Here is a 12,470-nt window from a genome sequence, read left to right on the forward strand (position 1 = left end):
AGGGTGTGGAGGTTGGAAGATCCGGGAGCAGTGCACTGAGCTCACGCCCCCTCTCCGCTATTTGCAATGGGGGGTGGGGCAGAGCTAAATTCATAGACTTAGCTCCACCCTCATCCCGCCCCCCTTCCATTGAAAATAGTGTCGAGGTGAGGAAGCTCAGTGCACTGCTCCCAGTTTCCTCCCCCTGCAGAAAGAGACACCGTATATTGTCCAGGCGTGAAAATCCAGTCGATATACGGTCATCTGAAGCCGCCCTTAGCCTGGGTTCAAACCGAGCAGATTTGTCGCGAAAATTGCGTTCGGAGTTTTGCTGCGGCAAATCCTCCTGCGGACGCTAATCCCAGAAACGGCCAGCATTGTGGATGAAATTTGTGAAAAATCTCGTCCACATGGGACGGCCAATCCTTTGCAGCTGAGCCGGCAGAAGCCGACGCTGCGGCGCGGATTTCCCAACCACAGCATGTCAATTTTATTTTTTTCCGCTGCGACCGTACTCTTCTCTATGGGAGCGTGGGCCGCAACGGAAAAGCACATGGCCAAGCCGCAGGTTTTGAAGCAGCGCTTTTCCAGCAGAAATCTCATGGTTTTTCGCTGCGGCAAAACCACGAGATTTCCACCGGATATACGTCCCATGTGACCCCAGCCTAAGGCCTCATGTCCACGGGGAAAATCAGATCCGCTGCAGATTCTACATGGAGAATCTGCAGCGGGTCCCTCCTGCCCCGCGGACATGAGCGCTGAAAATAGGAATAAATGAGAATAAACTCACCTCCCATCCGCTCCGTTTCTTCTCTTCGCGCGGCGTCATCTTCTCTGCGTCGCGGCCGGATCTTCTTTCGTCGGCTCGGCGGATGCGCATGATGACGTCGGTGACGTGCCCCGCGCATGCGCCGTCCCGAAGAAAAAAGATCCGGCCGTGACGGAGAGAAGATGGCGCCGCGCGAAGAGAAGAAACGGAGCGTGTGAGTAAATCCCGATTTTTGTCTCCCGCGGATCCGGACGGCTTCCATAGGCTTCAATAGAAGCCTGCGGGAGCCGTCCCCGCGGGAGACCCGCATGAAAATGGAGCATGGTCCAGATTTTTTCATGCTCCATTTTTTTAAAAATCCTTTTTATTGACGATCCGCGGGTATTTATCTACCCCGCGGGTGGTCAATGCATCCCTATGGGATGCGGATCCGCGGGCAGGAGAAGAGTTAAAATCCGCTGCGGATTTTAATTCTTATTTTGCCCGTGGACATGAGCCCTAAGTGTTTATTCACACCTTGCGGTCATGTTACAATTTTTTCAAAACTGCAATAAAAACTCCATATATCTGGCACAATTTTGGGAAATCATGGTGTAAAGTGTAAAAAAATACTCTCAATCAGCTTTGGCTAATAATCTATACTCAAATTAGCGCACACACACAGGTTGAGATGGTAATGAAAGGTATGTACAGACAACATGCCTTGTTTGACTGTAATTAGTGTCTGTTTACCAATACTCTGTGATAGATTTACTATTAAAAATGCTATAGAAAACTTTGAAGGTCTTCCACCACATCAAGGCCTCATGTCCACTAGGAAATTTGGGCCCGCGTGGATTCTTCATGCAGAATCCCGCAGCTGGACCCTCCTTTCCCAGGGACATAAGGCCTAAAAAAAGATTTTTCTTACCTGTCCGGACGCTGCGGGTTCCTGTCCGTCGCGGCCGGATCTTCTTTCTCTGTGCCCGGCAGATGCGCTCGGCAAACCGGCAGCGTGCCGCGCGCATGCGGTGTGCAATTTTTTTTCCCTCTGAATTCCTGCTCTCCCGCACTCCCGCGCCGGAGAGCAGAAATTCAGCTGCGGGTGTACCGCGGGACCAGACGGCTTCCATAGGCTTCAATGGAAGCCTGTGGGAGACGCATAGAAAATGGAGCATGCTGCGTTTTCTCTCACGTGCGGGAGTAAACGCAAATCCATTAAAATGCCATCCACGGGTGCAAATTACAATTTAATTGCCCACGGATGGCTAATGGATCCGTATGGGCAAAATCGAATGCGGATTCCGCCAGTGGACATGAGGCCTAAGGGCTCACGCCCAAGGAGGGGGCGGGATACGCCTGTGGTTTTACACCGAGGGAATCCCGCGGTAATAAACAAAAAAGACCCTGCTGACAATCGCGGAAAAACAGGTTTTTTTACTAAGCTTTTCTGCGGTCTCCATTAATGGAGACCTCCCGCCGCGGAAAAATGCGGTAAAATAGAACATGCCACGATTTTTTTCCCAATGCAAGGACTGTGCTATTAGGTTCAATAGAATCTAATAGCTGTGTTATTCTGCTTCAGATTTACGCTGCGGGGAAACCGACATAATTGTGTCTGTGGGCATTAGCCCTTAGCATGTGCTTTTGATACTTTCTGATTCTTTTTTTAACTGCATCTGGAAAAGGGGACCAACTATCGGCCGAATAGTTGGTCGTCCTGTGTAAAATTAGGACCCGACAGGGTACGGAGTGAGGAATAGCTTATTAGTCGCTAGTGATTTTGCTTTTTAACTCACTTAAATGAAGCAACTAATGAACGGCTTCTTGCTCAATGTTAACAGGCAGCCATTCATCTATGAGCAATTGCCTGTTCACAGTGAATGACAGGCAGCTGGAAGAGATCTGTGGCGCGCTCCGGCTCCATTCACTGAACGACTATTGGGCACTTAGGCACCCAACAGTTGTACCATGTAAAAAATACCCTGAAAGCACCCTAAAGAGGGATTTAGAGAACTGGAAAATACGTGAAAAGAAGAATAAAAACCACAAGCAACTGAAAACAAAGCTTCTTTTGGCATCTAAGGATATATATGAACAAAATAGTCTGAATGGTAAAATTAGTAGTTAAAATCCAAAACCTGTCTGCAATTGTTTCTCCACATATTAAGAGTTCTACAATAAACCTGAATGCCATACTCATTGAATACAATCTCCATGTCAAGAGGTATGCAGCCTTCCTACACTCTACTGTCTTAGAATGCCACAATTCGCATTTGTTTTTGTTACATTTGTACTGCTGTATTCCATGTTTATTCCCTATTTGGATTTCTGTTGTTCCTGGAAAAAAGTTTTAAAAAAAATCCATTGCACCATACCACAGTCCGTTTAAAGGAGTATGTGCAGAAAGTTAGAAAGACAAAAGAATACTAAAGGTATCCATGAAAACGGACATAAAAGGAACCAAACAAAAAACACACTTTTAGAAACTTTCCTTTTTTTCACAAATCCAACTAGGGAATTCATTAGCTTCCATTTGAATTCTCTTCTGCTATCCATTCCGACCCGTTCATAACAGAAATCACGAGGTTAATGTGAACAAGCACTTAGAAAATAAAGTGCCCCATTCCTAACCAAAATTATAGGCAGTGATCAACTACAGCAAATTCTATTTAATATAAAAACCATGAAATGGGTAATCTTGTACTGCAAAACTGATTGCTTCCAGTTCTGATCAATATTATTGATACCATTGAATTGCTTAGTATAAAGTGACCAATCCTATAAAAAGATCAATTTCCTCAGGAATAAGTGGATATGAACTAACTTTGTATCATTAGAATATATTAACCCCTTCCCGCTCCATAAAGTATGTATAAGTCATGAGAAGGAAGACATTATCACAAAATGCTGTACACTTACAGCATGTAGATGGCATGGGTTGAGAAGCCTGCGCCATTCATAGTGGACTGACAGCAGGAGTCCTGCTGCAATGGTGGGGATCACAATTAATGTTGATCTCAGCATATGCAAAGTTTACAAAGGGAGGGACTGCACTCTGTGATGCCATCGGCCCTCCGCCCTGTAATCATGAAGAGCCAATGGGTTGAACCACACGTAGGTCGGTCTTACACGACTGAATCAGAACTGCGGAATCTGTGATCGCCACCCGCACAGACAATCCGCGGTTTTCTGTGCACATTAAAAAAAAATAGAACATTTGTATATCCACTCAGATGAGTTGACAGTGATTACGGTTTTCGCAAGTGAAATTTAAATAGCAGCATGTTCTATTTTTGCGCGGATTCCGCACAGATGCTTCCATTGAAGTCAATAGAAGTCCTGCGACCCGTGCCCCTTCCGCAATTGACATTGCAGATAAAGCGCGGGTACCCCCGACATCGCCTAGTAACGGCACTGGAAATACACATTTTTTTTAAAAAACCTACTGCGCATGACCAAACGGCGAGTGTCCGCGATCATCCACAGTAAAGAAAATACAGGTGCGTGAGGTTGCTGGCCGCGGTCAGAGCCGGATTCCACTGCGGGCTCCCAAATGCGGAATCCGACCTGCCCGTGTGAGACTGGCTTAAACTTTTTATAGAATTAAGAATACTCACTAAATCATACAATAAAAACATGTTGAATTTGATTTTGGTATAAAAATTTTTTAACCGCTAATGTTTAAAAACGCAATTGCAAACTGCAATACCTAAAACAACAACCGATTTCATTTATGCTTATCTATGTCATCAGGCCCTGAAAAAAGAACATTGGATGATTTGGTTCCCAAAGAGGGGCATCTAAGGGTAAGGCTAATCTAATATACAGTTTAGACACACTTGGGTACAATCCCAGATTTTTTCAGTTTTGAAATAAAAATATCTCTCAGCACCAGAGATTCATATTACATGTTTCAAAGCAGTGATCAACAAAACTCAATCCACCCTAACGTCTTCTGAGTCAATGAAAATAAACGGAAAGTCGTCAAGTTAGTAAGTGCTGGAGTCCAGGAGAGTGTACTATATCTGGAATGCTATGCCGCAGCATGGACTGTGGTATTGGCATGCACAGAATACAGCTATATCTAAGGAACCAGGGAAAAGGTTTCTTTCTCATAGCACAGGCTTTAGGATATACTCAAACATTCAGCAAATGCGCAAGAACTGATGCAAAACTACATGTCATGTACAGTTACTTTCGCTACACTTCAGGCAACTTTTTTTCTTAAAAAGTCTCTAGAACTGCTTTTATGGCAACTCACATCATGGCTGCCACACAAAAATATGTTGCAAGTGAAAGAGGTTTTCAAAACCACACGGACATGTATTGTACTGGGATCTGTCGAGGATTTTTGTTGTGGAAGATATAACAAAAATCTGCAATGTCTGAATAAGTTCTTATACGGAACTATTGTGCAAAAAGTCCAAGTGTAAAGAGGCCCAAGCTTAGTAACTACCATAATGGTCCTTGGCTGCCTTTTATGACATCCCGCTGCAGTGAATTATTTTTGTGTGCCTGCGTTGGCCAGTAAGAGTTTATCCTCCAACTCTATAATGCCCATATGTTCTTATAGGAACCACTCCTTTAAAGAAACGGTTGCGGTTGACAGGTTTTAATGATTCTTCCCCTATCTGCGCATATTCTTGCCGAGTGGTAAAAATCGGTTAGGCTCAGTTCACATCGGTGCGAGAGGCTCCATTCCAAATCTCAGGTGCGGAAGACAGAAGCCGGACAGATCCCACCATAGTCTATGTGGTCCGTCAAGCGCTATTCGCTTCCATCATAGTATGGATCTATTCATGGCAGGGGTTTTGTTTTCCTGCTTCCATGATGGAACAAGAAAAAGGAAACCCTGAAAGTAGGTAGATTTGTACCTTATGGCTCATACAGTATTTGTGCTCTAGTTGCTATCTGCTGAGATCATTCTTGTTTTCGGTATGATATATACAGAAGGAATATGGACCAAAAACAAGACTGTGTGAAGGCATCTCAAGGTGAATGCGGACCAAGGGTCAGAATATTCCATGTAATCACTGCATACTTCTCTCAAAACACTGTCTGATAATCATCATTTTAATGTTCCAAAAACGTTGTTTTTCTCAAACTGTGGCTTGCTTCCCAATAATCCCTTCTTCACAGACCAAGAAGTTAACTCATTGTTCACCTCCCAGCTAGTAGCAATAACCAACATTACAGCAACATTCCTTATGTGCTCTATAATTTATCATAAAAAATTACATCAACCAACATTTAAAGAGTTATAAAGTCATAAACCCCTCTATAAAACATAGAACTCATTGCTAAGCAGGTCAATATTTGTATTCTTCTGTAATACCCTAAGGTCCCGTTTACACAGCGTAATCTCGCGATTCCATGCCCAAAATCTGCATTGCAATCCACACTATTTCAGCATTCTATCGAATGCTATGGAGATCTGCAGCCATAGGACCTAGTCCAAGCAGTGTCAATTATATCAAAAGTGAATTTTAAAATCCACATTGCGGATATAAAAAGCATTGAATTGACAATTTTGACACAGAATCCTCATTGGGCAGCGTCACAAAGATTGACTGTGGCTACGTATGCATCAAAATCCATTGCAGAATGCCGAATTTCAGACTTGGAGTTACGATGCGAATTAAATCAACGTCAGAAAAATCCAACAAGGATCTGACACTTCAAAGGTCGTGTGAACGAGGCCTGAGGTCTCTTGTATTGTGCAAGTTAAATATTTTGGCTACGCCCCACTCTTTCAAATGTAGTGTCTTGTAGGACTGTCTTTCCCCTTTGTTTCTAATTACTACCCTTCTCTTAGGCCATGCCCACGGCCGGGTCGGATTCCGACTGCAAAATCTCGCAGTGGAATCAGACCCGCTGCCCCCAGAGACCCTATACTCACCTGTCAGGATGCGCGGCGAGTGTCTCAGCCTGCAGTGCGTGACACTGCTGTCGCGCTGGCAATGAATCGCCACTGGACGGACGGCTCCTATTGACTGCAATGGAAGTTGTCCGCATAGAATAGAAAATGTTGCGATTCCTCCCCGCAAGCGGAAAATCGCAGTTGATTTCTGCTCGTGGGCAGGGGTGAATCGTTTACCACAGCATGTCTATGGACGGACATTGCTGCAGAATTTGTGGCAGGCATCTGGCCAGGAATTCTGCAGCGATAATCCATGCGTGGGCATTGGGCCTAAGTGTTCATTATGTATGGTTTGTTCACATTGGCTGTTGTGAATGTTTCTGTTTCATTCAATCATACAGATTAGCCCTTAGGGCATACCTAGAGTAGACGACAAACCTGATGGTTGAACCAAGGACTATGGCCAGTGGCTACGCAGAGAGCTAGCCCTCTGCTCTCGTTTAGATCAAAGTTTGTTGGGCATTTAATCAAATTATGCATTTTAATGTCTCCCCATGAGGGATCTTTTTTAAATTGTATACTTGAAAAAAGTTTAAATAAAGAATTTTAAAAATATATATTTTGGCTACAATTCTAGGAGGTAATGTAAATATCTTGTAGGCAAAACCACTTTGTTGAAATAACCAGGCTTCCATTTATGAAAACAAGTGCAGAATAATAGAGCAGCAGCCCTTAAAGGGGTCGTCTCACCACTGAATATAATCATTTATTCTGTTTTCCTAGATCTTGCAAAAGAGATAACCAGTTTTCACTTGAAGTCATATTAAAAAACGATTCTACGTCTAGATATTACTGTTATATACTTATGGGAAGATGGAATAATATCTCTGCAGCACCACCTATTGGAAGTCAGCATTCCTGCAAGTCAATGTTAGACCCTTTAAACAAGTCCTGTAACAATGACTGGGAATTGTAAAGCCAGAAAGACAGCCGTTTCTTGGCTTTCAGTGTGCAGTAGGTTTCTGGCTTGGCTAGCGAGAGGCCTACAGGTGTAGGTAAGGAAGGGTATCCAATAGGTAGTGTAGCAGAGGCTTTGTTCCATGTTTCCATTTGCATATTTCCCAGAGGAGCATGGGTGACCTTATAAGTCTCATCGCATACCTTCTAGGTTCTCTTCTTAAGGAGAAACGAAACTCTTCATGACTCACGTCCATAGCCAAGCCTGCTGCACACTGATGAAACCAATCACCCCAAAACAGCTATCTGTGTATGGTTTATGGCTTTGGCTTACAATTCCCAGTCATTGTTACAAGACTTGTTTAAAGTGTCTAAAATTGGCTTGTATGAAATAATAAAAACAGCCGGGGCTCCATAACGAGAGTGGAACAGCAATATCTAGACAGGAGCATTTTTAAATAACGATTTCAATGGAAAACTTGTTATGTTTTATAAAAACAAAGAGAAAAATTAAAATGTATTCCTAATACACCCCTTTTAATAGCCAACAATATTCTTTGACCTGTGCTAATATGATAATTAGAATATGATGGTTTATGTAACGCCATTGGGGTAATTGTTTCCAAGTGTTGGTTAAATTCAAAAACACGCATATCCTTAGATTTAAATAATGCAATATATACACACAGACATTTTCTGAGTACCAGGAAAGTGCTGCATACTTCACCACTTACAACAGTTATTTAAAGTAACCCTCCACTAATGGAAAAACAAGCCAGGAGCAGGAACTGAGCTCCCGCCCCCTCTCTGCCTCCTCTCCGCCCCTCTGCACTATTTGCAATGAAAGGAGGTGGGACAGGGCGGGGCTAAGTTCCGAGAATTAGCCCCACCCGTGTCCTGCCTCTCCCCATTGCAAATAGTGCAGAGGGACAGAGAGGAGGCAGAGAGGGGGCGAGAGCTCAGTTCCTGCTCCTGGGCTCTTCCATCCTCCCCCTCCCCCCCTGCAGATGAGGACGACGTATATCGGCTCGGCGTGAAAACCGAGCCGATATACGTTCGTGGGAATGCAGCCTTAGACTAATGATGTACACTAATACACACTGTGCATCAGGTAGTCAGAAAAGTATGACAGCCATCTTTGTTTGCCCAGAACCAGAGGGTCGCCTTAAAGCAGGCCTGTCACTTTATTATAGGGACAAGTCAGCTGCAGTTTTAGAAGAAAAAAAAAAAACTGGAAAAAAAAAAAAATGTTGAGCCGTTTGGTTAAATGAGAGTTTCTGAGTTATTCAGAAATTCGGCAGACGGCTAAAAAAAAAAAAAAAAAAAAAAAAAAGGTTAAAAACAACTAAGGTGTACTCACCGCTCTGACCCCTTGCTGGTCCAGTGCCGCCACTCCTAAACTTACTGCCAGTCCTTGTTTACAAACTGTAGCGGTGAGGTGATCATTGTCGACAGTGGTCGCGTGCGTACAACTCACCGCTGCAGTTTTTAAAAGGAAACCAGCTGTGATGAGGAGAGCAGCTGCAGGGGATCAGAGCGGTGAGTATACCTAGGTTTGTTGTTTTTCATCATTTCATGCCTTCTGACACATTTTTGAATAGCCTCTAGTATTAAAGGAGTATTCCCATCCCAGACTTTTATGGTGTACCTACAAGATGCCACCGATTTCACCTTTAATTTATGCCAGTTTCAGGCATAAATTACAGTACATCTGTCGGGGCTGTTGGGCAAGTGGGTGCAAGAGCCCCAAAAGTTGGATTTGCACAAAAATTTTGCGACTTCTGTTGCCAACCCTTAATTTTCCTTTTTAATACACACAAACTGCATGTCCAGAATATCAATTGTAGTATAGCAAGAATATGTATTGTTCTCACCTCTGCTGTATTGGCCGCTCTCTTTCTGCATTTTAAACATAGTAAGGGAAAGTACAGTGCACTGTCAAACATTCTCTTATTCCTACTCATCTATGTTTCCCATCAAATGTACTGTTTGGATTATATGTATATGTTGGGCAAAGACAGCATTTTAATCTTTGGGAAGATCTCACAAGTGCAGCCAACATGAGCGTATCCCCTCCTTATATTACTGCAGACAGCTTGGATGAAAAAAGAAAAAGACATGATTTGTTTAACAGCCCATAACTGCGGAACATTTTCCTATCTTTGCTTTAGGGTGCATTCACACGAGCGTGTGCCGTACATAGGTGCGCACAAAACAGCGCACCCCCGTACGTGCACAAACATGCATGAAAGCAATGGGCTGCTGCAAGCCATGCAGTGATTTTTGGGGAAGAGCTTTGAATATAAGCCCTTCCCTAAAAATCGTCCATTTGTGTAAAAATTGGGGAATATTGACGCTCACTAGGGACCTATGGTGCACGCATGTCCTATGTTTTGAAGGTACGTGCGTTTGCATGCCTGTAAAACACAAACATCTGAAGCCACCATAGAGAACCAATGGTTCTAATAGGCATGTGTTTTTGTGTGCACTATTGTATGCACATAAACACGCTCGTGTGAATCCATCCTTGGACCTCTTTCACACAGGCGACAGTGATATCACTGCTACAAAAATGCTGCAATAATCGCTGCTATGTACACACGATTTTGTAGCATCAGTGATGCTTTAGGCCTCCTTCACATGGGCAACATGGCCTCGCCGCGAGAAAAATCGCAGCAATATCGCATCGCTGGCCCATGAAATATCACTGCATCTCCTTGCGGCAATACCACGGTTTTGTAGCGCTACAAAGTCGCATGTGGTGCTACAAAGTTACGCGACTTTGTAGCATCACACGCAAGGAATTTCGGGGGTAAGGGGGTGGGGTTGAAAAACAAGCCCTACCCCGAAAAAAAGATGGAGAAAAAAAAAAAAAATAGGTATACATCACCTCTCCTGCACTGTCCGGGGCACCGCCGCAGCTTCTTATTGGCCCCCGGCACTATTTCTCTTCATCTTCTGGCCGGGGATTGAAAGATCTCCGCCTCCTGGAAGCGCTGGCTGTGATTGGCTGATGCTTAGCCAATCATAGCCAGCATTGGCTGTGAAATTGACTAAGCGTCAGCCAATCACAGCCAGCGCTGCCAGGAGGCGGGGATTTTTCAATCCCCGGCCAGAAGATGATAAAAAGAAACAGTGTCGGGACCTGGGGAGAAGCTGCTGCGGCGTCGGAGAGCGCTTATAAGGTGATGTATGTGTTCTTAAATTTTTTTCCTGCAGCCAGGGCTTAGATTATAGCTATGACTGTAGGATTTCCTGCTGTTGTCAAAGTTGCATCTAACTGCACAACAATCCCGTTTTTATGCGATGCAACAGAGAGGAAGGCTCCATAGGGGCACATGGACTACAAAACCTCACAAGTCGCGGGCATATCGCGGGACCTGTGAGGTTTTCGTGTTAGGATGTTGCATGCTACAAACATCGCATGTGTGAAGGAACCCATAGGAAAGCATGGGCTTCTCATACATGCTATTTGTAGCATTGCACCAACGTGACAAAATCGCGCGACTTTGTCACCAGTGTCAAGGAGACCTTATTCTAGGGGAAAATGTAGCATCGTGTCGCTGCTACACTGACCTTCTCGCACAATGAAATTGCGTGATTTTATAGCGAGAAAGTTAATAGGACTTTTTAATGTTAAAAATCGCATTGCACGAAAATTGCAAGTTCATGCTATGTGATAAACAAGGAGGCTCCATAGGGAAACATGGGCTACAAAACACAGCAAATCGCAGCTGTATAGAGCATGCCGCATTTTGTATTCTAGCAATATCGCAGGGTACAAAACATCACTCATGTGAAAGAGCCCATAGGAAACCATGGGCTTCGCATACATGCAGTTAGTAGCAAGTCGCATCGCTACAAAATCGTGCGATTTTGTAGCCCATGTGAAAGCAGCCTAACTAATCTTGTATTAAAGGTTTTTTCTAGTTTTTCTAAATTGATGGCGTATACATCGGACAGTTCAATAATAGCCGATTGTTGAGGGTCTGCTGCCTGGTACCCAAGTCAACCAGCAGTTCGCTGGGCAGTTATCACCCTGTTCAGAGCAGGAAGCAGATAGCTCCGTACACTGTGCAGTGACCCATCGTAGTATTGCAGGTACAGCTCTCATTCACTTGTGCCTGCAATACCTTGCTATTATTGAATTTAAATTCAGTATTTTCACGTAAAAAGCTGTTTAAATACGGTCAGCACTCCTAGAGAAAGCCTGCGAGTCGTGCTCCCCTTTCCCCCTCATCACCCGCACACAGTGACTGACAGCATACAGGTCATGCAGGAAAAGCTGTCAATCATTCTCAGTGGGTAGGGGGAAGTAGGAATCACAGGCATTTTCTATGGTCGGGGTCACACGCACATGTGGTAAAACGCTGCATGAATAACGCAGCATTTTACCGCTGTGTGGGTAGGCGTATCGCAGAGATTTCGCATAACAGTATATCTCACGCACGCTGTCATGTGCAGTCTTCCTCGTTTCATTTTTTTAAATTTCCCTCTGTAACGATTAGCAATGCTGCGTATAAACGCCACACATACACAATGCAATTGCGTATATATGGCATTTATTACACACCCATAGAAACAGGTCTGTATCGTGCGTAATACGTGGTAAAATAGAATCTTTCCCCCAATCTTTTTTACGCAATGAATATACGCAAGTGCGAATGGATCCATGAAAATGAATGTACTTTATTGACTCCATTCACCGCGTATAATGCGAGTGTATATTGCATGCGTAAAACGCAATAAAAATGCGCTCCTGTGAGCCCGGCCTGAGAGTCCTGGTAGGATTTAAACAGCTCAGATAATCAGACTGAGCATTGTGGAATATTGTTCAAAAGTCAGGCCCCTCTCAAACACGCGTTCAGAAAACGGCGCTTGTAATCGTAGCTTTTTTACTGTGATTTTGATCACATGTCACAG

At 44.0% G+C, this 12,470-nt stretch overlaps 1 protein-coding gene across 2 annotated transcripts in view; it reads right to left on the reverse strand.

Moving 5' to 3' along the window:
- ARMC9 (armadillo repeat containing 9) overlaps positions 1–12,470 on the reverse strand; it is a 137,206-nt gene that overhangs the window by 99,771 nt on the left and 24,965 nt on the right. For both annotated transcript variants that reach the window (XM_066602818.1, XM_066602808.1), the window contains exon 7: positions 9,422–9,446. In XM_066602818.1, coding sequence (XP_066458915.1) covers positions 9,422–9,446 — 25 coding nt within the window. The remainder of the gene's footprint in view (positions 1–9,421; positions 9,447–12,470) is intronic.

Source organism: Eleutherodactylus coqui, chromosome 1 (genome assembly GCF_035609145.1).
Source record: "Eleutherodactylus coqui strain aEleCoq1 chromosome 1, aEleCoq1.hap1, whole genome shotgun sequence".
Classification (NCBI taxonomy): Eukaryota; Metazoa; Chordata; class Amphibia; order Anura; family Eleutherodactylidae; genus Eleutherodactylus; species Eleutherodactylus coqui.